The 24650-nt window shown below is 40.2% G+C and overlaps 3 protein-coding genes across 9 annotated transcripts; 1 reads left to right on the top strand and 2 right to left on the bottom strand.

The window, feature by feature from the left end:
- Positions 1-14457: 14457 nt before the first annotated feature.
- On the bottom strand, positions 14458-19917 carry LOC9301194 (E3 ubiquitin ligase PQT3-like). Of its 5 annotated transcripts, none has more exons than XM_021029879.1 (16): positions 19484-19917; positions 19105-19284; positions 18864-18960; positions 18604-18685; positions 18328-18497; positions 18163-18239; positions 17966-18022; positions 17714-17870; positions 17463-17614; positions 17190-17354; positions 16807-17109; positions 16556-16621; positions 16149-16467; positions 15942-16061; positions 15759-15849; positions 14458-15291 (listed from the first exon to the last, which is right to left on the bottom strand). In XM_021029879.1, exons 2-16 carry the CDS (start codon positions 19268-19270, stop codon positions 14617-14619), a joined length of 2697 nt encoding a protein of 898 aa, XP_020885538.1. In that variant the 5' UTR covers positions 19271-19284; positions 19484-19917; the 3' UTR covers positions 14458-14616. The 5 variants fall into 5 exon arrangements, with proteins under 5 accessions (XP_020885538.1, XP_020885541.1, XP_020885546.1 ...); XM_021029882.1 differs by having other exon boundaries at positions 16149-16470; positions 16583-16621; XM_021029887.1 differs by having other exon boundaries at positions 16583-16621.
- A 772-nt stretch (positions 19918-20689) lies between these two features.
- Positions 20690-22610, top strand: LOC9299421 (formyltetrahydrofolate deformylase 1, mitochondrial). Of its 2 annotated transcripts, XM_021034118.1 has the most exons (8): positions 20690-20921; positions 21008-21120; positions 21255-21405; positions 21490-21563; positions 21649-21808; positions 21981-22079; positions 22176-22262; positions 22364-22610. In XM_021034118.1, the coding sequence occupies exons 1-8, from the start codon at positions 20781-20783 to the stop codon at positions 22508-22510; spliced, it is 972 nt and encodes a 323-aa protein (XP_020889777.1). In that variant the 5' UTR covers positions 20690-20780; the 3' UTR covers positions 22511-22610. The 2 variants fall into 2 exon arrangements, 1 of the variants encoding a protein (XP_020889777.1); XR_002333777.1 differs by lacking the exon at positions 22364-22610 and having other exon boundaries at positions 21965-22079.
- LOC110230645 (VAN3-binding protein) lies at positions 22511-24650 on the bottom strand. Of its 2 annotated transcripts, none has more exons than XM_021034104.1 (6): positions 23993-24650; positions 23522-23915; positions 23256-23432; positions 23122-23174; positions 22977-23034; positions 22511-22898 (listed from the first exon to the last, which is right to left on the bottom strand). In XM_021034104.1, exons 1-6 carry the CDS (start codon positions 24254-24256, stop codon positions 22657-22659), a joined length of 1188 nt encoding a protein of 395 aa, XP_020889763.1. In that variant the 5' UTR covers positions 24257-24650; the 3' UTR covers positions 22511-22656. The 2 variants fall into 2 exon arrangements, with proteins under 2 accessions (XP_020889763.1, XP_020889769.1); XM_021034110.1 differs by having other exon boundaries at positions 23122-23171.

Raw genomic sequence — 24650 nt, 5'->3', positions numbered from 1 at the left:
CTCCTCCAAGTCCTCTTCCTCTTCACTATCGGATGGAACGGCGAAGACTGGGGCGTTCACGGGACCCGGGACTCCTCTAGCACGGAGATACATCCGAAGCATCTTCGGGATCTCAGCAACGGAATCGAAGTTCCGCCACTCCCATTGAAAGGGATCACTCTCCAAAGCCCGTATCTTCCTCTCCACCCGAGCAATGCGAGCCTCGAGTGTTTGCCTTTTGAGGCCCAGCCGCTGCCTCTCTTCACATAAGCGACGGTGCTTGTCGGCGACCTAGCATAAAGATGAGTGAATAAAATGAAGCAAAAAGTTTTTGAGTCAAGAACTTTAAATATTTACCTTGTCGATGAAGTCGCAAGCCTCTTTCTTCTCCTTTGAAGGGAAGTGAAAGACGGCGTGAGGAAAGAGAACGCCGGCCGGTTCAAATCCGTCGCCGGACAAGAAAAGTGGGCTGCCGGGATCGATGGGGGCTACTCCTTCGTTTTCCATTCTTAAAGTATTTCTCAAGTAAGATTCTAAAGTCATGCTTAAATAAAGCTTAGAAGTATGTAAGCCTTTATTTATAATGATTTAGGGTTTGTCTTGGAACCATAAACCCAATAATGGTAGTGTGTCCGAGTGGTTTAAACCATTTTTGGAAATCGAGAAAAAAAGCACTTTTTGCATTAAAGACGAGCCGTTTTTCTTACTTATAAGAAGGGAAAGCGCAACCGTCGCATTAACTACAAAAGTTTCTAAGGCCCAAGCCCAGTAAGTTTATCGAGTTGACTAAACCCGAAGTGGGGAACTCGCTTTAAGCCGAGCTCAGTTCTCGCATACTAAAGAGAAAGGTCTGATCAGCCTAAAAATCTCGAAAGCATTGCCACAAGGCCACAAAAGGTTAAAAAGCGGACTTTGCAAACCCGCATATAATTTTAACCAAACCCCCTTGGGTCACAACCTAGAAAGGTTTAAAAGCCTCCTCAGGCAAATATCTTGAAAAAATAATAAAGCCTCCTTAGGCCAAAAACAATAAAGCCTCCTTAGGCCAAAAATAAGTTCGAAATTAAGTCTTAAAATTAAAGGGACAATCCCCAATTTAAAATGGACACAACCACTACGGAGCAGCAGCCACCTCGGAATCCGGCTCAACAGTCGAAGCTTTTTTCGACTGTTGAGCCGGATTCGCCTCCTTGGCAGCCGCTTGGTCAGATGAAACTCCTGATCCGCTCTCCACGGTGCAACCAACCTCCGGAGAGACTTCCGGTACCATAGGAACTACAGGCGGAACAACGTCTTCCGCTTCACTTGAGCCTAGGAATAGTAATTCCAGTCAATCAAAGGTACAAGGTAAGAAAAGGCAATAAATATCAGGAGCCAAGCATTACCTGCCCAGTCTAGACCTGATTCACTTATAGGAGGCGATTCAGTGAAGAATTCCTCGAAGTCCTGAGGGTTGAAGGTCGAAGTAGGAAGAGCTGCCAAGCGACTCCGCTTTTCAGAAAGATTAGCCGACAGTTCGGTTCTCTCTTGCTCCTCGGAGAAATCTGTATCATGGATTTGATCCAGCAGGATCAGGTTGTTCTCGTGCTCCTTGATGTCTGATTCCAAATCAGATCTAGCCTTCTCAGTCTGCATGAATCGGATGGCCCCTTGGATCAACTCCATCCCGCGTCCCTTAACCTCTTTTCTGGCTTTTGATGCCGACCTCGCCAACTCGGAGTCACGCAATTTGGCAATCGCCTTGTACTTCGCGTTAAGCTCGATGAGTTGGTTGTTCAGGGAATCAGCGTTTGATTCGGACTCTTGAAGCCTACCCTGAACACCAGAAAACTCTTCCTGGAGCTTGAAGTTCTGGTCGTACTGACCCTGCAGCTCCCCCTTTATCTGCGCAAGCTCGGATGTTAAACTGTCGACCTTGTCCTCCAGATCGTGCTTGGAGCCGGCAGAAGAACTGAGTTCAGCCTCAAGGGCAGAGAGTTTCTTTTTCCACGTATCAATCTCCTTCTCTCGTCCAATGACCAACCCTTCGTAATGTTCGATCATATCGTTAAATTCGCTTTGAGCCTGGCATTATACATGAACCCGGGATGGCGAGTCAGTTCACAGAATGGCAATGCAATAAAAAATATATTAAAAAAAAAACGGAACTTACCCGAGATGAGTGATGCGCGTGAAGCAAATAGCGTTCACGAATCGCAGGGCGCCATTTGTCGAAGTCTGGCAAGATCGAACCCGATCGGGTCTTGAAGCATCGGAAGACGCTGCCCTCTTTCTCCATAGCTACGAAGAAGGAAGAGTTGTAAAAATCGGAATCTTAATAAAAAAAAAAACAAACGTTGAAGACTGTATGAATCACCAAACCTGAAAGCGATTTGACTTGAGGGACAAGAGCAGGTTTTAACCTCGAGGAAGCATCTCGAGATCCCCTTTTCGGAGACGCACTCCGGGCAGTCTTTCCACTATCAGGCCGGGAGGATGAAGACATATCAACCGGTCGTGGAGGACCCATTGGTTCAGGAGGAGGGGATGATCGAGGTGAGCGGTCAGTCCGGGCCCTCGACTTTTCCCTCCGCGGGGAAGAATCGCTGCGAGAGGACTTGTCTCTCTTCCGGCGAACCAAGTTCTTAATTGGTTCGTTACTAAAATCATCTCGGGGAGGACGAGGTGAATCACGGCGAGGAGATTGATCCCTCCGAGGAGAACGTGAGTCGCGATGATCGCGACGAGGAGTTAATCTGAAGGAAGCGACAGATCGGGCTCCCTCGGTGCTGCCATCATCAACCAGTAAGGTCCTACTGTAGTCCTTCTTGTCTATAGAAGACGCGAGAAACTTTTTCTTCTCCTCGCAAGCCTCAGCCATCGGCTTGGAAAGCAACTTGCGCTTGGCCGCAAGGGCCCGAGATGACATTCCCTGAGTTGAGGGAGGGGGAGGAATTTGGTGAAGATGACCAGGCGGACTCATCCTGAGTCTGTGGTTAGCTTCTAGGAATCGTTCAAGAGTGAAGGAATTCCAAAGGGTTTCCCCTTCAAGAATTATTTTGAAGAATTCGATGAACTCTTCAGATGGGAGATTGGAAGCGATGAAAGCTGCGAAATGAAACAACGGTGTTAGTCAATAAAGATAAAGAAACAACCGGGAAAGATACGGGCAACCTAATCACTACCGGGTTTCGCAGACCACTTCGAAGGGAGAAAATCTGCGAGATTTCCAATCGAAGCGGGAGTTTTCTTAATTAGAAACCAAGGATGATGCCAATTTTCATCCTTGTTCGGAAAATGTGAAATGATGTTCCTGTTGGCATTAGGATATGCTGAGAAATACCCCGTTTTCTTCGATGAACTTCTCACGCTCAGAAGCTCATTTAGTTCAGTAACTCCGATAACATAACCGGCCTCCGCCGCAACTGTTATAATTCCAAGAATAGTACGGAGAAGATTGGGGGTTAACTGAGGAAGAGCGATTTCAAGAGCCGCTAGGTATAGAACCAGGGCTTCGGGAAGAGGAAAGGTCAGCCCGCAACCCTTGAAATAAATCTCGTATACACAGAAGTAACCATCGCGATGGTTCTCTGGAGATTCTGTGGGGGAAGCTATTTGCGCTTCCGCCATAATTTCCGGCGGAATCCGGCAAAGCTCTCTCAACCGCTCGAGGGATTGAAGAGTACAAGTGGACCTATAGTGCGGACCGGCAATATCATCAGAGCGGGTGCATTCGTCGTTGCTAGAACGCCTCTCGTCGAAAGACGGAGACTCGGGTCTATCGGAATCGGAAGTCATTGGGAAGAAAGAAAAATTCAAGATCCGGCGAAGAGGGGTTTTGGTGAAAGAACGAAGAGAGAGGTTTTGATTAAAGTACAAAAGTAAAAGAAGAGAGTAATGGTGAAAAGAAGTTACCTCAAGCTAATGATGAAACCGCCTCGGAAGTCGTGTGGGAAGTGGGAAGGTTTTTCCCGTTTTAATAGTAATTAATCAATATACGGTCATAATGATGACAGATGTCACTCAGTTAAAAATGGATAGTGCCGAAATTAAAGGAGTGATGAGATTTTCGGCGGGAAATCAGAAAGATTCTCGAGCGCAATCTTTGGCCACTTGAGTATTTAAAGTCCTCCGAATTGGAATAGCACTTCGAAGAACTTGGGGGGCTAATTGTTGGTGTCGGATCCCGCACCAGAAGTACGAGACCAACCAAAGATTGCCACGTAATCAAGATAATGGCCCATAAAGGATGAAGCCCATTGGACCCGTGAGCTGAAGGGACGGTCGAAGTGGTTGTCACCATTTCGAGAATCCGAAGTGACTGCACTGTGACACGAGTTCGGTGTGGAAGACACGGGTAAGTCGGTTCAAGGACACTTGGGCCAAAAGAGGCGAGGCCCATGAAGATCAGAGTCAACTCAAATTCAAATGTTGAGTATTAAAGCCAAAGAATCAAAACGGACACATTTAAGAAGAAATAATTGTACTTAATTGCTCATTTTAATGTCGTTTATCTATGTATAAATATAGAGGCCAATGGCCATGTAAAAGGGAGCTTCCTCTCAAGAGAGAAATACTATAGCAATTTTCGTAACAATTTATAAGTTTTTACATATTCATTTTTGTCCCTCAAGAATAATCTTTCCCACTTAACAAAATACTTGAGTGTGTGAATCCGACATCCACAATAACTCGGCCAAACCACGAATTCATCTGTGGTACATCAGCCGTGTTGTTGTCATAACTCGGCCAAACCACGAATTATTATGTGTTAAATTCGTGATTTGATTTAATCTGAAATTAAACAACGTTTATAAGATGTATTTAACTTCTTCTATTCACTCATCTTTTAATGATCATAAAATTAGCTCATGTTTGTACCCTAAACCCTAAACCAACACCATCTAAACCCTAAACACACAGAGGCCATACTTAACTTCCATTCCTAGAAAGTCGATCTATATAGAATGTGAATGGGCTGGAAGTATGAAATTTTTATTGTGATTTAATGTTATAAATCTGGACATTATTAGAACCAGACATAATGTTAATATACAAATGGCCCTCTAAATAAAATGATTTTTCACATAACTCGGCCGTAATTAGTAAATACCTCAGCTGTAACGTATTTGAATTATTTTGAATATTTTTTAATTGTTTTAGTTATTATAATAATTTTTTTGTATTATTTTCAATTATTATGTATTAATTTATGACATTAAAACGCGTGTGCGTGTGAATATGTCAGCAATTATTGTTGGCGTTTCCCCAAAAAACACTTTCTGTAATCTCGAGACTGTATATATAAATTAATATCTGAGTAACTCAGCCGTAAAACGTTGTCATAACTCGGCCAAACCACGAATTCATCTGTGGTACATCAACCGTGTTGTTGTCATAACTCGGCCAAACCACGAATTATTATGTGTTAAATTCGTGATTTGATTTAATCTGAAATTAAACAACGTTTATAAGATGTATTTAACTTCTTCTATTCACTCATCTTTTAATGATCATAAAATTAGCTCATGTTTGTATCCTAAACCCTAAACCAACACCATCTAAACCCTAAACACACAGAGGCCATACTTAACTTCCATTCCTAGAAAGTCGATCTATATAGAATGTGAATGGGCTGGAAGTATGAAATTTTTATTGTGATTTAATGTTATAAATCTGGACATTATTAGAACCAGATATAATGTTAATATACAAATGGCCCTCTAAATAAAATGATTTTTCTCATAACTCGGCCGTAATTAGTAAATACCTCAGCCGTAACGTATTTGAATTATTTTGAATATTTTTTTAATTGTTTTAGTTATTATAATAATTTTTTTTTGTATTATTTTCAATTATTATGTATTAATTTATGACATTAAAACGCGTGTGCGTGTGAATATGTCAGCAATTATTGTTGGCGTTTCCCCAAAAAACACTTTCTATAATCTCGAGACTGTATATATAAATTAATATCTGAGTAACTCAGCCGTAAAACGTTGTCATAACTCGGCCAATTCTCGTTTTAATCTTCAATATACAGGAATGGCTTGAACGACGTCGTTTGATCAGTGCTTTAGTAGACACGACTATATTGATCTAGTGATTTATTTATTTTTTTAGTAATCAAAGAGAAGATGATGGCGCAGAGATCTCTACTAGGCGGCGACTCTAGGGTTGATGAGAAAACTGCTTCCGAAGGAAATGAGGTATTTTTTTCCCAACCGTCTGAGACGAACAAATCTTTAGACATCTTTATATTGTCTGTCGTGTTTGTGGTAATGTAGGAGCTGGATCGTATGGAAATAAGGATGAGAATGAGGTACGGCGAAAACCGGAGGCGCGATAAGGGCGTTCCGATCGCGTGTGATTGCAGTGCAGCGGTTCTCGTTGCCACTTCTCGTGATCCTAATACAAGAGGAAAACTTTAATTCAGTTGTCCGTATGAAATCTCAGACGTAGGCATTTATTAAGATTTATTGGGTCTTGATTTTGAGTTCTGATTCCTTTTTTTATTATTTAATTTTTTTGGTGTAATATGAGTTATGTATGATTTTTAAGGGTCCTGGTCGTGGCTGCGGTTTCATGAGGTGGTGGACTGTCGCATTGTGTGACGAATTTGAGAAGATAAAGGAGGAGAAGAATGAGATGAAGCAGGATTTGGATGCAGCCAAGAAGCGCATCGAGGCTCAGGAAGAAAAGATCTTTCTTATGGAAGAGAAATTCTAGAGAAGAAGTATCAGAGCTTGAACAAGTATCTGTGAGCTTAGATAAATTCGGTTTTTTATCTGTATGTCGCTACCATAACTCGGCCAAACCATCAATTATTATGTGATAACTCACTCGTGTCGTTGTCATAACTCGGCCAAACCACAAATTATTCTGTGTTAAGTCATCATCTTTTTATATTCACTTTCCAAATAATGATCATAAAATTAGCTCATCCAACAAACCGATAAATCAGCCGTAATAAAATGATTTCAAAACCTTTAAATAAAATGATTTAAAGGTTTTGACTAACATGAGCATTGTGTCGATAAATAATATAGACATCTCGGCCAAACCACGAATTCATCTGTGGTACATCAGACATGTCACGTTTGAGTCTTAAAAAACGCAAAAACTTCTATAACTCGACGAATTATATCTACGTTAAGTCAGCCATTACACTGTCATAACTCGGCCAAACCACGAATTAATCTGTGTTTCATGATTATTTTGAATACTTTCTCAAAAATGTGGTCATTTATGACTGGTTCGACGACTTGCTGTCTGCGGGTGAATATGTCAGTAATTATTAATGGCGTCTCCCGAAAAACCACTTTATGTAATCTCGAAAATTAATATGTATAAATTAATGGGATGTTCGTAAGACAGCTGTAACTCAGCCAGTACTGGTATGTCTCGAACGACGTAGTTTTATTAGTATACATGACTATATTGATTTAGTGAGTTTCCGAACACCTAGAGTCATCATTTAGACATTTATCCCAAAATAAACAATTAGGGTTCTTCGTCTGTCTCCGAATAACGAGAGAAGATGGAATTAAGCTCTGGATCGACGAGTAGCTTTGGGAGTAATTCTGGAGTTCGGAAACTGTGTGAATGTGGATTGCCGGCAAAGGTCTTCAAATCCAAAACGGATAAAAATCCAAATCGAAGGTTCTTTGGGTGTCAGTTGTACAAGGAAGGTGGTAATGCTCACTGCAAATTCTTTAGGTGGCTCGACGAGGAGGTCATAGGGTGGCCGAAAAGGGCGTTGGCAGAAGCTCAATCTGTAATTAAAGAGAAGACTGAGAAGATTGAAGAACTTAATGCGACAATTTTGGAGCTTCGTGGTGATTTGGAGAGGCAAAAGTTGGAGATATCATCAATTAATACAGAAGATGAGAAGATTTCGATTGAGCTTGGATTACAGAAAAGGATTGACGAAATGGAAACAATAGTTTATCGTCAACGCATCGTCATCAGGGGATTGACAGGATTGCTTGTATGTGTCTTATCAGCCATTGTCTTTTGTATTGTTAGTGATGTTTGAATTTTATTTGGCTTGTTAGTAATGCTTTTTGTTATTGTTGTTTGTTTGAATTTTGCCAAATAAACGTACATAACTCAGCCGTACAAAAGTAATTTACTCAGCCGTTAAATGTATAAAAACTCAGCCGTGACATCAAAAATTACTCATAAGTCCGCCGTGTCACTGGAATAACTCGGCTAAAAGTAAATAACTCAGCCGTTAAATGTATAAAAACTCAGCCGTGACATCAAAAATTACTCATAAGTCCGCCGTGTCGCTGGAATAACTCGGCTAAACCACGAATTCATCTGTGTTAAGTCAGCCATATCGCTAGAATAACTTGACATAAATTCAGTAACATAGATTCATTAACATATCAATAACATAGATTCAAAAAAAAAAAAAAAAAAAATAGAATGGATATCTCCATTCTTAGTCTGATTCCGACCCCGACAACTCGGTCGGCTTAAACCCCAGTTTGTCCCAGTTGATCCCCGTCACGTTGAATACCACCTTCTCCTCGTAAGCCTTCCTTGCCTGCTCCTTCACGATCTGGAACTCCTGCTCCACGTTAAATCCGTCCTTCAAACTCATCATCTTCCTTAGGAGATCCAGTTTCGCATTCTCCTCACGTAGCGTGAGATCCAAAGCGTGGGCCTCCTCCGTCTCTTTCATGTTGTGTTTGATGAGAGAGATGATGCCTTCGAAACGTTCTTTCTGCTCTTGCATCTCCACTGCATGCCTCCTGCTGCGAGAACCGTCTTCAACACGCGTCCTCTTGCTGCTAGACCCTGATGCATCCATGATCGACAAGAGGAAAGACAAGAGAGATTATATAGATTAGTTGCTAATAATCAAGAAGAGAAAAGACGAGAGAGAATTGTTTTACAAGAGTTATATTTAGAAGAGATATATAAGGGTATCTAGGTATAATGATAACTTGAGTGGGTAGTTATTCGAGGTGGGGAGTTATCGAGGTGGGGAGTTATACAACATTTGTATAACTCGACAATAATAAACTCGTAATAAACCATAACTCAGCCGTGTTGTTAGATTATCTCACCCAAACAACGAATTAATAAACATTAATCCAGACGCATCACACAAACGTAAAGCATTATCAACCCCATACATAATCATCACGAGAACTCAAAAACATAAATAGTTAGTACAAAAGACAATCACATGTTCGAAACACTAATATTTTACATATCATCATAATGTATCATTGGACATCAAACGCAGCGAGCAGGTCAGGTGCCTCATCATAGATCTCTGTTGCCATCTTAACCCGTATAGCCTGAATATTTTCATCACAGATGCCAACGAAACTTACACCAAGCGCTAGACATTCGATAAATTTCAACGCGTACACGCCACAGTCTCCAACTTGGACGTTCTGAGGGACCCTTGATTTATTCCTCCTTCTGAATGAAAACTGCTCGAACCTAGGTGAATAGATTTCAGGAGGAATTATTTCATTCATCATCTGAGGAATCATCCTCGTAAACGGCCTACAAGCCTCCAGCACAGATAATTCACTTTCCTTGGTATGATGCCCCACGATGCTATCATAGCAATCAATGTGCCCCCTAATCAGGTCCACGCCCAGCGCCACCCAGTGATTGCCTCCGATTTGGTGAACTATATACAAGTGATCCACATCTTCTATCCATTTCATATTTGTCTGCTGATCTTTTGGCTCCAAACCGTGTACCAGCCTCTCGTAAGGGGTGCCTTTGAATTTAAACCTCTCGAGTTTTATCTTGAACTGGTCATACTCTTTACACCAGTAGCTCACGAACCACGAGTCTATAAACGCAATGCGTTTGGTGTGGAATGGGAAGGGAACTCGCGTGATGAACCTCTTTCTAAGAACCCTCAAATACGCAGCAATATGCTGCACACAAAAAAAAAGAAGAAAAAAATAACAACTCAGACAAAACATAACAATATCTCAGACATAATTTAGAAAAACATACCAATAACTCAGCCATAATGTTGAAAAAACACAATAATAACTCAGCCATTATCTAGAAAATCTCAGCCAAAACACACCAATAACTCAGCCAAAACACACCAATAACTCAGCCAAAACAAACCAATAACTCGGCCACAACACTTACAATAACTCAGCCATAATGTTATACTTACGTCATCGAAAAGCCATCCATAATTTGGATCTGGCCAGTCCTTTCTTTCGGTGATGAGCACACTGTAGAAATCAACAGTGTCTGTTGCCCTGCCCAATGGGAGATGCCTAACAGATAAACACAAGTTAATATACATAAATAGTGTAAACAAGCCGTAATTAACAAGGTTAAAAGGTATAGAGGGTCATACTTGAATGGGGCCATCATTTCCTTCAGTTTCTGCAATTTGGCCGGATCAACTGGTGACAGAGGATCATATATTCCAGCTGAAGGCACACAATTCTTCCTCATGCACGTCAGTCCGTTGTCTCCGATATGAGGAAATATCCGTTCAGAGACATTAGAGAGTGGATTCAATGCACTCCCATCCGGAGACAGCTTGACACTCTCCTTCCTTAGAGCGTTGATTCTTTCAATCCTTATACGTTCCTCTTCATCATCCTCAGACTCAGGTAACGTGCGTGAGTTACCAGCCATCAACTGGTCTGTGACATCATATACCTCATTGTCACCTTTAATGCCAGCCTTTTCCAATACTTCCTCATCTTTGTCGGGGACATCAGCAGGCTCTTTCTTCTCATCAAGAGCAGCTCCTCCCTCCACCGGAGCAGTAGCTAGTTTTCGTACCACCTTTTTAACCGTTGTAGAAGAAGGCTTCCTACCTCTTCTACGTCCGACTGCTGCCTGATCTTTGGGGGCCTTATCTTTGACGGGCTTATCCTTGCCGGTATTCTTCTTTCCCGCTGCTGCGATTTTCGCTGTGTCAATTTTCCTGGAGCGTAATTTCCTAATATTATTAGGTAACGTATCTATGAAATCAATAGCAGATTTGCCATCAATGACATTATCAAATTCCTTTTCCAGATTCTTACTGACACCAGCAATACCAATGTCCTTCTCAACATCGACAGTATCCTTCGCCTGCATAAACATACCGATAACTCAGCCATAAGATAAAGATAACTCCGTCGTTAGGTGATTAATATAATAATAACTCAGCCATAATGTGATTAAGATAATGATAATCAGCCGTAATATAATGATAACTCAGCCGTAAGGTGATTAATATAATGATAACTCAGCCATTATGTGATCAAGATAATGAAAACTCAGCTACAAGGTTATTAAGATAATAATAACTCAGGCGCAATGTATTTATACATATGTCTGGCACTGTTAGCTTACCAGAGGACTAGTAACAGACTGGTTTTGTGGAGGTTTCGCTGGACCTTTTGGTGTTGCTTTTTCTTTTTGATTCAGCAAAAGGTCGACTTGCGTCGGCTTTTCGGGAGGTTCTGTTTGTTTGAAGGCTGAGTTTTCCTCAGCGTTTTCACCAGATTTCCCTACCCCCTGCTCAATTGCATTCAGATGCTCTTTCATCTGTTTCAACTCCTTCTCCATATATTCAAACTTTTCATCCATCCTCGCTTCTACTCTATCTCCAATCACCTTCTCCATATTTGAAGACACTTCTTTGATGCTTGTATCAATGGTGTCAAACCTTGAGTTTAATTGCTTCACCAAATCCACGACTGTTTTAACAGACACATCTTCCAGAACATCGTCCTCCGCACTACCAACCTGCAACACATACACAAAAACGCATAAACAAGCTACCCAAACATTACATCAAATATAAACTCACTACATACCATATCATTTACCTTTTCTTCTTTCTTCTTCTTCTTCTTCTTTTGTACATCTCCTTCATAAGATTCACCACCCTCATGTTTTTCCACCAAATCACTTACATTTCTTTCTTTCTTCTTCTTCTTCTTCTTCTTTTCTGCATCTCCTTCACCAGATTCAACACCCTCACTGTTGATCACATCCTTGACATTGTGGACTTTCTGCCTCTTTGCGGGAGATTCAGAGTCACCCGCTGCATTAGAATTTACATTTTTCTTCTTCTTCTCAGTCTTCTTCACATCCCAATAACCTTTAACAAACTTATCCTCATGTATGTCTCGGATCAAATTATCAAGTGCTGGGTCCTCTTCTTCATCTGGCCACGTATGAAATAGCTCTTTGACATCATCCTTCATAACCAATTTACTCACACGCAGCTATAACATAGGAGATTATAAAACCCATTAGTAAGTTTAAACTGAATCATCAATAATTATAACTCAGCCATCACTAACCATCACTAATATAACTCAGCCATCCATAAATCATAACTCAGTCATCAAAAACGATAACTCAGCCATCACAAAATTTAACTCAGCCATTACTAAACATAACTCAGTCAGTAACTATCATAACTCAGTCATCAAAAACGATAACTCATCCATCACAAAATATAACTCAGCCATTACTAAAACATAACTCAGTCAGTAACTATCATAACTTAGTCAGTAACTTTCATAACACAGCCAAAACCTTACCTCACCATGCGCTTTGATATCTTCAGCAATGGTCAATTCCATTGTTTTACGTGTACGGTTTCCACCCCAACGAAGCAACGGTATCTCATCCTTGTTGACTACTCTCCCATATCGCTCTCCAAAGCATTTGACTGAATCATACGCCAAAGTCTGTAACACGTAAACCATACCACTGACGGTGTACGTCTTTCCAACAGGCCTCAACATCTTTATAGAATTAACCAGGGCTTCAAATGCTGACCGACCCCATGGATAAGTGTTCATGGCTTCCTCATCAAAAACTCTTTTCGCACTTTCAAATGGTATTCTAGAGTTATGATGCAAGCCATACAGTCCAATGGCTTGAAGAGTCAACAGCCCCAACCACTTACGCTTTTCAGGAGTCCATGTCATGCACACTAGTAATCCTGCCCTCAGTTCATCTAACTTTGGACCTTCACCACCAGGCACATTCAATTCACTGAAGAACGCTTTGTAGTCAGCTTTAGGTTCAAACTTTTCTGTAGGGATTGAACCTGTGTTTAACCCCGTGATATGACCAAATTCGTTCAAGCCAAACCTGATAGGTTGACCACCAACTAGAAACCAAATCTCCTTCTTGTGTATTCTTAACTGTCTACACAGTAGAAAATGTACAGTCTTACCAGACCACACGAATTGGCTTTCAGCTAGCTTAGCAATTATTCCAATAGGTGACCCCTTCAGTTCATTCCACGCATCTTGTCCTATTGATTCTATAATCACAGGGACATCTCCCATCTTGATATTGTGATTTAACAATTTATTCTCCAGAATAGACTCCCCTTCTGCGTAAAGTCTTGGAGGGTAATCCCTTGGTTGTTCTTCAGAAATAACCATAGCCATCTGATAAACCATAAATCAGCCGTAAGCATACAGTAACTCAGTCACAACATAAAACAAACTCAGCCACAGTTGAGCAGATAAACCATAACTCAGTCGTAAGCATAGAGTAACTCAGCCACAACGTAAAACAAACTCAGCCACACCATAAAACAAACTCAGCCATAGATGCATTGATAAATCATAAATCAGTCTAAAACAAACAATAACTCAGCCATGGAATCGTGTAGATATAACAAATTAGCCACCATATGAAAATCAACGTTGGCGATAAATCAGCTGTAATAAGCATCGATAAAAACCCTCAATTTCTTCGCGATAGTTTTCGGAAAACGGTTTCAATCACGGAAATCACTCGCTATTGAACTTAGATGCGGGAAAAATGTCGGAAAATCCAAAATAAAGATTCGACACATACCTTAAACAAGTTGAGTTGAGACGAAATGGTCCCGACTTGAGGTGAGGCGACGAAGTAAAAGGTCCCGACTTGAGTAGAGCGAAATGCGACGGAGAGAACGAGAGAGTTAAGAGTTTCGGCCGGAATTAGGGTTTCTTAGTGTTAGTCGGAATCGCGTTTCCGTCGGAGAAAGAAAAAGTTTTTTACAGTTTTTTTTTTCGGAGATGAACAGTGACAGAGAGGGAAATCGAAAGGGTTCTCTTAATGACGTTAATGACATGGCTTTAATTTGTTTTTCTTTTAATGACGTGGATTAAAAAAATCTTTATAAAAAAAAACTAATCAAGGGTGTTAATTGTAATTACACAAAGACGCTAAACATATGAGTAATTTTTAAAAAATGTATGATATTCTATTAATATTCGAACTTTTGGTTAACATCTGAGTAAATATTTCTAAAATATTCGAATTGGTGTACTCATGGATACGAATCATACGATACGATGAATACATTTACGTTAAAAAAGTGATTACCGTAATTCTTAAACAAGCTTACGCTTCGCGCACAATTTCTCAAATCAGTAAAATTTCGTAGGCAAATAGTTGACTAAGAATAAATTAGATATGAATCGTCGTGAAAACAAAACACGAAATTTATCACTGTAAATTCACTGGTCTCAAAGATTTAAGAATAAAGTAGTTACGAAATCGAATTCCACTACAAAAATTAAAAAAGCATTCGATGACAAAAGAGCTCTCTCTGCTTTGTTCGTTACAGTAAAACAAGAAGATTGTCATCATCTGTTTTTCATTATACAAAAAAAAAAAACAAAAAAATCCAAATCAAGCTCGAGATCGCTCTCCCTTTCCACGTTTCGAGTATCGGTGTTTATCTTCACTCACATCACTAACCACCACCGGTGGTGATCGCTCGTACCTTGATGGCTTCTTCCTCTTGAAATGCCTATCTTCATCGCTTGATTCATAATCTGCTACTTCCATTTCCTTCCGACTACTGTGACGGTGAACTGATGTTCCCACGGCCGTAGCAGATGGATCCGTCACTGAAGTGGAAGAAGACGAAGAAACCTTTCTTCGTTTACCAGACGATGTTTCTTCCTCCGGGAAACTTATCCGAGCGAATACGCTTGACTTGTGACTATTATCGATCTCCGCTTTAGTTCCGGCAGTGCCTGCTGGCTCCGACGACGGAGGTTCCGATCTCTTCCGGTGGTGATGATGTTGGTTGCGTTCGGATTCACCACGGTGGTGACGATGATCTCGGCTCCTTTCTTCATCGCGACGGTCGCGAGTACGGTCGTGTTCACGATCTAGGTCTTGGTGACGAGACCTTTCACGGTCGCGGTGACGATCTCGTTCGTCAGGATAACGCTCAGATTTTCTCTTGGAATCGCGAGACGGAGAGATGATTTTACGCGGTGGCGGGTGCTCTGGGGATAATCTCTCCGGTCGTCTGCGGCGGTCGTAGTCGTGGGTCGGTGGAGGAGGGGCTTGTCTCTGGAAAAATAATCGTTAGCCCAAATTAATATAATATATATGTAACTGGGCTCGGCCCACTAATAAAGCCCAATTACCGTTAATAAAACCTTTCGGATCCTAAGATTCTTTTAATTTTCTTGCCATCTACCCTTGTATTTCTTTTCGTTTTAGCATTCAAACTACATAATTTCTGATAAACCCAAATTTTATAATTCAGAAAATTACGTTTGAAACCGATATATTTTCTCCCTTTTCAAAAGAACCCCATTATTTCCTGCAGTTAATTCCCTAGACTTCTTTCAAGGGTTGTTGTTGTTATTGTGGTTTTCAAAATCAGCAAAAAAGAGGGAAGAGAATTGGAGCCATTTTCTGAGCATAATAAACATAAAACCAAAAGTAAATGGGAGAGAGCGAAGCACCGGTAAACAAAGAAAAAGGAGAAAGATAGAGAGAGGGAGAGATGAGACAACCAAAAGGAGACATACAGATTTATTAGGGTTGATGGATGATGCCGAGGCTGAAGTTCCGTTGTTCATCATCATTCTGCTATTCTCTCCATCCCTAAACATCTTCCCACTGTATATACAACCAAACAACAACCAACGATTAGATTTTCGCACATCCTTGTCTGAATCTGTGGTAAAATAGAGTTGGTGTTTTCAATTTACCCTTCAGGTCGTCTCTCGTTTTCGCGTTTTCTTAACATCTCAGCATTTCGGGCTTCGGCTTCATCTCTGCCCATCATAGCACGTTGGAGATTCATTCGGTTTCCCATTTCCGCTAGGTCCCTGCACATGCACACAAAGTTCCATCATGAGACTGTTGACAAAGCTTTATTGCTCTTCTATGATAGAGCCATTAAGTGAGTGTTTTACCTATGGGGTGGTGGTATATTAGGGAACCCAAATCCTTGTGCAATGAATGGATCTGGATGCATCATATTCATACCCCCACCAAATCCCATGTCCACTGGGTTTAATCCGTAACCCATAAATGGAGGCATTGCGCCTGGAAACGGGCCTCCAAATCCATTGAAGCCAGGGTGAAAGCCATTGAAGCCAGGTTGAACACCGTTGAAGCCTGGTTGGACGCCGTTGAAACCGGGCTGCATGCCGTTGAAGTACTGCGGACCAGGTCCCATTTGCATCATATAGTCAGTGCCTGCTAGATCTGGCACAGGATTCCATTGCATGTCTGCTATAAATCACAAAAAAAAAAACATCTTTTAGACCTCCCAATTCCCATTCGATTCACGTAGACTTAGAAAATGACAGTGAATAGCCTTCAGCATAGCAAAGAAAGCTTTTACCATTCCCAGGCACTCTTGTTTTTTTTTTCTTCTTTTTTCCTGTATAGAGACAAAGAGTACGTATTACATTTGATGAATGGCAACAAGGGTTCCTCAGTAATTGAAAAAAAGGTTCATGTGAGGTCCAGCTTGATTAATCTCAGTAGGGAAATCTGAGCTGGACTATCAGTCACCAATCATTCGCAATGTCCAGTGAAACTAATATTAGCACATTTTTATTTTACCTGGCTCTCCAGCAGCAACCTGCTGCTGCACTTCTTCCTTGGGGGCTTGCGTATTAAACTTTGAAACTGTTGCTTCTTTCACAATCACGGACCCTTGAGTGCTTTCACATGCATCAACTGGCTTTCCCACATTAACTTCTGCAGATGCCCGAGGGGCACTTGTGATCTCTGCAACATCCATTGGCGGCTTTAAGGTTGAAGCATCATTATTGTTACTAAGTACTAGTTTCTTCTCGCCTTTAGATGCAACAGATGTAGTAGGAGATAGAGCCTTGGGTGGTGGACAGCGTGCAGACTCCAAATCTATATTGTCCATGATAATTCAGTGGCGAGGACTAATCAAACAAAGTTTAAAAACACATGAATTCAAAATAATGACGGACCTGGGATATGGCCAACACTGCCCGCGTTCTCAGTGCTATCGTTTCCAGCTTCCAAAATACGGTTTATGGTATCTCTGAGGGTCTTGTTTGGTAGAAGATCGTCAGCAAGTACATCTGCTCTTCCACAAACACACATTGACTTTGAAATAATGTGATCTCTGATACCTGAATCACATATAATCGAAGTGAAAAAGGATACATATGTAGAACTGGAACTGGCAACGGTCAATAAAAGGTTTTTGTAGAACAGCAGAATGCATTAGAAGAACTTACACTTGTCACAGAAGCTCTTGTAACAACATTTGCTTGTAAGCGCAGCATCTTTCATTACTTCTTTGCATAATGGGCATTTTAGCTCAGGCGGAAGTTCTCCTACAGAACGTGTTGTTGATGGCAATCCCTCCATTTCCTTCTCAAAAGCATCCCTGAATTTGTTGAAGACACAGCAAACATTAAAATTATAATCAATATATGTGAAGAAGTACCTAATAGCAACATTCCCAAACTAATTCAGTACAACTTACTCATTTGGTTTCAGAACTGCAACTGCGCCACTTGGCAAGGAATAAGAACCGTCTGGGGTCGCCATCAACATGGACTTGGGGATACCAGTAGGTGGCTTAACTCTCTTAACATCATAGTTAGGGTCTCCATTTGTGGGGCAATGCTGAATAAAATGTCCTGAGACAGTAAAGAAAATGCTCTCAACACTTATTATCTATGATATATCCATCTACAAATGCGAGAGAAAATATAGATTTTCAGAGCTGACGTACCAGGGACATTGCAACGATGGCACACATATCCTGGAGGTGGCGTTTTCCTTTCCATTCCTATCAAAGCCAACAAAACCAAACTAAGTATCTTACAACTTGATGCAAATAAAACAAAAATATAAAATCTTTTGCCAAAAGTTAAAGAAGACATTCCAGAACTTAACCAAAATCAAAGAATAAAAGTAAGTATAAATTACCAAAACCACGTCCATTCATCCTGCCAGGCATACCCCTTCCGTAACCTCTCCCAGCCCCATAAGTATCTGGACCTTGTCTGTAACATTGAATAAAAATAAGAGGGATGTTAGACCTTCTCACAAATTCAACAGCTTCACCTCCACCATCTCTGGAAGATTGCTTACCGTTGCCAGTCAAGTGCTGGAGTGTCAATCAGCGCCTGGATTTTGCTTTCTTCATCTACTTTCTCGTCTGCTGGTGCAAGATCAGGACGTGGAATAATAATATGCTGGGCATCTTGGGCATCAGGAATGGAATATAAATCAGTCCCAAACTCGTCCCAATCATCTTCAGGCTAAGAGGTGTAATAAGGAATGAAAATTAGTAATTTTGTAGTTGAAGAAAATTAGGTGCAGTCAATGGGAATAGAAGCCAAGAAAAGTTCACTACAATCAACTTACATATTTAGTGGCAGATGGATCGGCAACAGGAAAATTGGTGGTTTCAGCCTGAACGTTTTCCACTTTATTCTCAATTCTAGGCCTGCAAAGTTAAGATATTTGCATCATTGATGATCCCGAAGTTTCTTAAATCCGATAGTCAGACAATTAGCTTATAGATGGAGCAGTAAAATGCACTGCTTTTCAATGTCTTGTCGAATTAAGATAAATAGCTAAATAATTAGAACAAGATTATAGAAACTAATGATCTGAGAAAGTACTCTTGTGTGGTGATAACTGTGATGCGAGGGCGTCCTGGAACTCGACGAATAAGGACAGATGTATTCTTTGGGATTAACATTGCTTCATCCAGATACTCTGAAAATTGAAAACAGAGAACATATAAAGGCCACAGAGTGCAAACATGTTGCCGCGAGACACAGTACACTATAGCTTCCAGAGAAATTCAAGAATCAGATTGCAACAAACTATTTTCCTATAAAATATGACAAGAACACAAACCTTCGTTGGTTTGGGCATTGGAGACGACAATATCAAGGTCTTTACCAGTGCCCAAATGCTTAGTTTCGAAAATTTTGTCTTTGAGAATACCGACGGATATAAAAGGACCATCCATGGCAATGGTATCATAATCCCTTGCACTCTTAAACTTGTAATAAATTGCCATTGAAAATTTTTTATCTGATATAAACAGCAAAAAATACATATATATATATGTATTACTTATCTTATAAAGATCATGACACTAACTACTAATTTTGAAAACCCTAATCAAGGCCTCCGGATTATAAAAAAAAAAAATTCGAGGCCAGAGATTTGATTTCCAAAACTTAAAGTAAATACAAAACGAAGAAAACCCAAAAAAAATTCAATTTTTTACTTCGCTGATTCGACTTCACAGAAGAAACCTCCACGCGTGTAGCAAGATCAATCCAAATCTACGAATCCTGGACAAGTTCCTGCAGATCGCCGAGGGGAAAGCTGTGAATGGCGCCGCTGATGTCTCCAAATCTCCTCTCCGAAGGTCTTCAAAGCCACAAAAAAAGAGAACCGTCGCAAAGAATCCGGTAGCTCCAAGCAGCTCCAAGCTTCGATTTGGGGTTGTAGAAAAGGGATCAAGATCGAGAGACCTTCCGGGGGAAATTGGAAAGGATCTAGAGAGTAATCATAGGAATCGAGCAGAGCGGTGTCTTCACGAGAAAGAAGATAGATCGATCTTGAAATCTAGGGTTTGTACACCAGAAGAGCTCTCTCTCTCTCTCTCTTTCTCTTTCTCGTATCCGTGTTTTTGTAATCCCTCAAGAGAATTTCCGTTAAATAATGAATTAAATCTTAAATCTTATCTTATGGGCCATTTATGTTATTTATATAGTCGGAATATGAACAGAACCACGGTTTTGGTTTTGTTTTTTTTTCTTCTTTTTTGGTAATCTTGTTTTTTTTTCTTCTTTAAAAAAACATTAAGTTAAATTTTCCAACTATTTTAAGAGATAAATATTTTACTTGAACTACACAACCAATTGATACAACAGTATATATATATACTTTAAGAGATAAATATTTTACTTATTTGTTTAATTATAGTTTTAATTTTTAACAATTTAGAGTTTTACTAATATTTTACTTATTTGTTTAATTATAGTTTTAATTTTTTATAATTTAGAGTTTTACTTATAAGATATTAGTATTCTACAAATATATGAAAAAGAAATTTAACAAATTTTATCTGTTACATGTAAAACTTCTGGTTGGACAGCATGGTCTCTTCCACTTTTTCTACTTTTATTTGTTTTAGTGATTGTACTTGAATGATATTTATGTATCATGTAAAATTTTTATTATATAACATGATCGATTTGCTGTAAAAAAAAAAAAAGAAAAGTCTCAAATCATATAGTGAAAATATGGGGAAATCAATTTTAACAAGGTCAGTGCTTATTGCTTATTGCTTATTGGGCCCTTGATTTGTTTATTAAATGTCCATTTTTGATATTTTCACCAGAGTGAAAAATCCAGATTGTGATTGGTCAAATATAGTATTAATAAAAATTAAAGAAAACGGGACAAGAAGATAAAAAAATGGATGAGTGGAGCGCGATCCTTTGGGGAATCGGGACCGTGGTTTGGTCTCTCTCGTTGCGGTGAGGCTCAGGCGGAGATTGAGAGAGAGACCAACCATGATACGACGAATCTCCGAGAGAGCTTCTTGTTTCGCTAAGAATTTTCCGATTCTCAAATCGTCTCGATTTCACGGCGAGTCCCTCGATTCCTCCGTCTCCCCTGTTCTGATTCCCGGCGTCCATGTCTTCCATTGTCAGGTACCTACTCTTTCCAAATTCTTGCTCTCTTCATCTAGAATCTTCCAAAATCAAATTTTTATTTTTGTTTCGAATTATTATTATAGGATGCTGTTGGGATTGTAGCAAAACTATCAGATTGTATAGCTGCAAAAGGTGGCAACATTCTTGGCTACGATGTTTTTGTTCCTGAAAACAACAACGTCTTCTACTCTCGCAGGTTTCTTCTATACCATTTACTCCAAAATCTTCCCTTTTTTAGTAACTTTTTCAATCAATAGACTTAAAGTACTAAGCTTTGATAATGAATCGAGTGAAAGATTATGTTTTTGAAAAAGATGGTTTTTTTGACAGTGAGTTTATATTTGATCCGGTTAAATGGCCGAGAAACCAAGTGGATGAAGATTTTCAAACTATTGCACAAAGATACGGTGCCTTGAATTCGGTTGTGCGTGTGCCTTCTATAGACCCCAAGTATAAGATAGCTCTTCTACTTTCAAAACAGGTATTCAAAATGTTTCAAACCACCTTTTTGCATTTTCAATACTCTGTGTTTCCTTGTTAAAAAAGTATGTGCTTTTATGTACAGGATCATTGTCTTGTCGAAATGTTGCATAAATGGCAGGACGGGAAACTCCCTGTTGATATCACCTGTGTGATAAGGTGAGCTAATAGTTCTTTGGATCCGTATACTATGTAAGCATATATGTCTAGTGACTTGGATGCTGAAATATTTTTTGGCTACTAGCAATCATGGAAGAGCTTCAAACACTCACGTTATGCGGTTTCTTGAGAGGCATGGCATCCCGTATCATTATGTATCAACAACTAAAGAGAATAAAAGAGAAGATGATATTTTGAAATTGGTTAAAGACACTGATTTCCTAGTTCTTGCTAGATACATGCAGGTAAATCAGATTTTGAGTCCTTGCCTCAGCTCTTTTTCTTTCTTATGATCAAATTCTGACTTACAATTATGTTCAGATGAATATTATTGCGTACAATTTAGCTGCTTCTTCTATTTCCAATCAAGGATAGCTTCACTAACAAAATTTAATTCATAGCATATTCCTTTGGCAGATTTTATCGGGTAACTTTTTGAAAGGTTATGGAAAGGATGTAATCAACATCCACCATGGTCTCTTACCATCATTTAAGGGTGGATATCCCGCGAAACAGGTCAGTGAGTTTTGTCATGGCTCTACCTTCTCTTAGTTGGTTATATTGTTTGGTCTTTTTTTTTTTGCCTCTTAATATTCTAGATTCTGTTTGCAGGCATTTGATGCCGGTGTGAAACTAATTGGAGCAACTAGTCACTTTGTTACCGAGGAACTTGATTCAGGGCCTATTATTGAACAAATGGTGACTCATCTGCCAACTAATTTTTATGTATTACCTTATGGGATTGTCAGTTTTCTTCTGCAGCTTTCTCAATTAATCTGTTTGAATGTGACTTTTCACAGGTTGAGAGTGTTTCTCACCGAGACAACCTAAGGAGCTTTGTCCAGAAATCCGAGGACCTAGAGAAAAAATGCCTCACGAAAGCTATAAAATCTTACTGCGAACTACGGGTATTACCTTATGGCACAAACAAGACTGTTGTATTCTAGTTAAGAAAGCAATGACTATGATTCTCATCTGATTTTTTGTATGAACTACTCAAGAGAAGTTATACGAATTTCCTATAAGATTGATGATTCATTTGCAGTATTTACAGCAGAAAAAAACTGTGAATAGTAAATATTTACAGGATTCTCTATCGCATGCGATCGCTGAAACTCAGAGATTCCAGAGAGCATTTGGCAGCCTCAAGGCAACTTACTAAGCGGAGATTAGACTGAATCCCAGCAACCCATCTCTGCTTCTGAATCTTACTCTTGCACTTGAACTCTAAAAGGCCGTGTCCTGTTTTCAGACCAAAATAGACTTCTTCGGAATTTTCCCTCTCTTTCCTGTAAGGCCACGCAGATATCTCGTCGCAGACTCCATAAACAACGCCTTCAAAAGTATCAACAAGCTTCAGACTTCCGTGTTTCAAGTAATTTCCCTAACTCTTGAAAAAGAAAAAATGCTTACATTTGATCTTCTTGGAGAAAGCCCCTCCAACGTGTTTGCTTTTGAGTTTTATCATGACCTGAGACATTCATATAGGTTAAGTAACTAGTATAGAGAGGCAAATAGATCTGTCTCTTACAGATTAAAATCCAGTCTGCTTAAGTACCTGCGACTTCTTGTTAATATAGACACAAACTCGCTTATTTCGCTGCACTCCTGCTGATAAAGTTCAGTATAATAAGCATCTTAACTAGTGGAGCCAGTCTTGAATCTGGCCAAGTTTGAGAAGAATAGGTTTACCATTTCGTGCACATTGCACCAGTTCGCCCTCTAATGGAAGATTTGGTTCCTCCATTCTAAACTGACAACTTGCGGGCCAGTGAGAGTCTGAGAAGCTCCTCTCACAAGGTGTGATAGTCGCATTCTTCCTTGCTTCCTTGGGCTGCCTCACCTTTAGAGCCGCTTCTCCTCTCAATGCTGGTTCATTTACCCACAAACTCAGATCAAATACCATCTTACTAACCCAACCAAAGCCTCAATCACCAACTTTTGAGCAATAGCCTTACCAGTTGCAGCCGCGGCTGTGAGAGTCATGAGATCGCCAGGGCTGTGGATATCAACGGAAGACCTGAGCGTGGAAGCAACACAAGTGTGGTCAGCACCTGCTTGCTCAGCCATGTCAATGCAATGCGAAGCCAGTAGCTCTATTGCTGAGGCTAGAGCCAGCGCCATCATGGAGCTTGACTCTTTGCTGCAGCTTTCCTCAGAAGTCACAGAAGCTAACCCAGCTGCCAGAGCTGCAATGGACACAGCTGAGTGAACATGGGCTTTCTGTACACGCGCTTTATCTTTCTTCCTCGGGATCCTCATGGTGCTTGGGTTGGTGTGTTGTTTGTGGTGAAACCACTTTGATAATCTCCCTGATCTACGTGTTCCAGCTGAGTTCATGATATTCTCTGCCTGCAAATACCAAGGAATCATCAAAAGCAGAATTCAAAAACTGGTGAATAAGTCCACACAAGTGAAAGGTATCATACCATGAGTGGATCTGCAGCAACATCTTGGAAGAAGCCTCTAGGACTGTTCTGGGCAACAGAAAACAGATCTCGCTGTTGTCTCTGTTTCTGCGCCAAAGCTTTGGAGATTTCAGAAGCAGATAGACTCCACGATCTGGACAGGAACTTCATTGGCTCCCTTGGTGTCTGAGGCTGAGGAATCTGAGAGAAAGTCTCATCACTTCTAACAATTCCCTCATCAAACTCTTCCTCCAGATTCTCTGATCCATAAAACCCACCATCCATTTCCTTCTAAGTTTACAGAAGATGACGAACTTTTTGAGATGAAAATGGTAATATAATGTTGTTGACTCAAGATTATGAAAGAGAAGAAGACAACAAAGCAGGTCACCAATAAGCAAAAACCACCCCTTTCTTTAATAGTTTGGAATTGTTCAAATCCAATCAGATAATGCTGCTCAGTAAATGAACGATGTGTCCATGTTCTGATATAAGTACAGAGAAAGATAGGAAGAGACAGAGGGAACACAAATCGATGTAATTGTGCTTTGAGCTGAGTCCATAAATTCAGGAAATGTCTCATCAAATGGGCACAAAATGTTGATTAGAGAAATCATGGAACTCTCGTAAGATAAGATGGTAGGATATTGTGTTGTGTATCGACGTTGTATCTCCGGGA

Source organism: Arabidopsis lyrata (genome assembly GCF_000004255.2).
Source record: "Arabidopsis lyrata subsp. lyrata unplaced genomic scaffold ARALYscaffold_8, whole genome shotgun sequence".
Classification (NCBI taxonomy): domain Eukaryota; kingdom Viridiplantae; phylum Streptophyta; class Magnoliopsida; order Brassicales; family Brassicaceae; genus Arabidopsis; species Arabidopsis lyrata.
The sequence above is the reverse complement of the archived record's forward strand: the minus strand, read 5'-3'. Positions and strand labels throughout refer to the sequence as shown.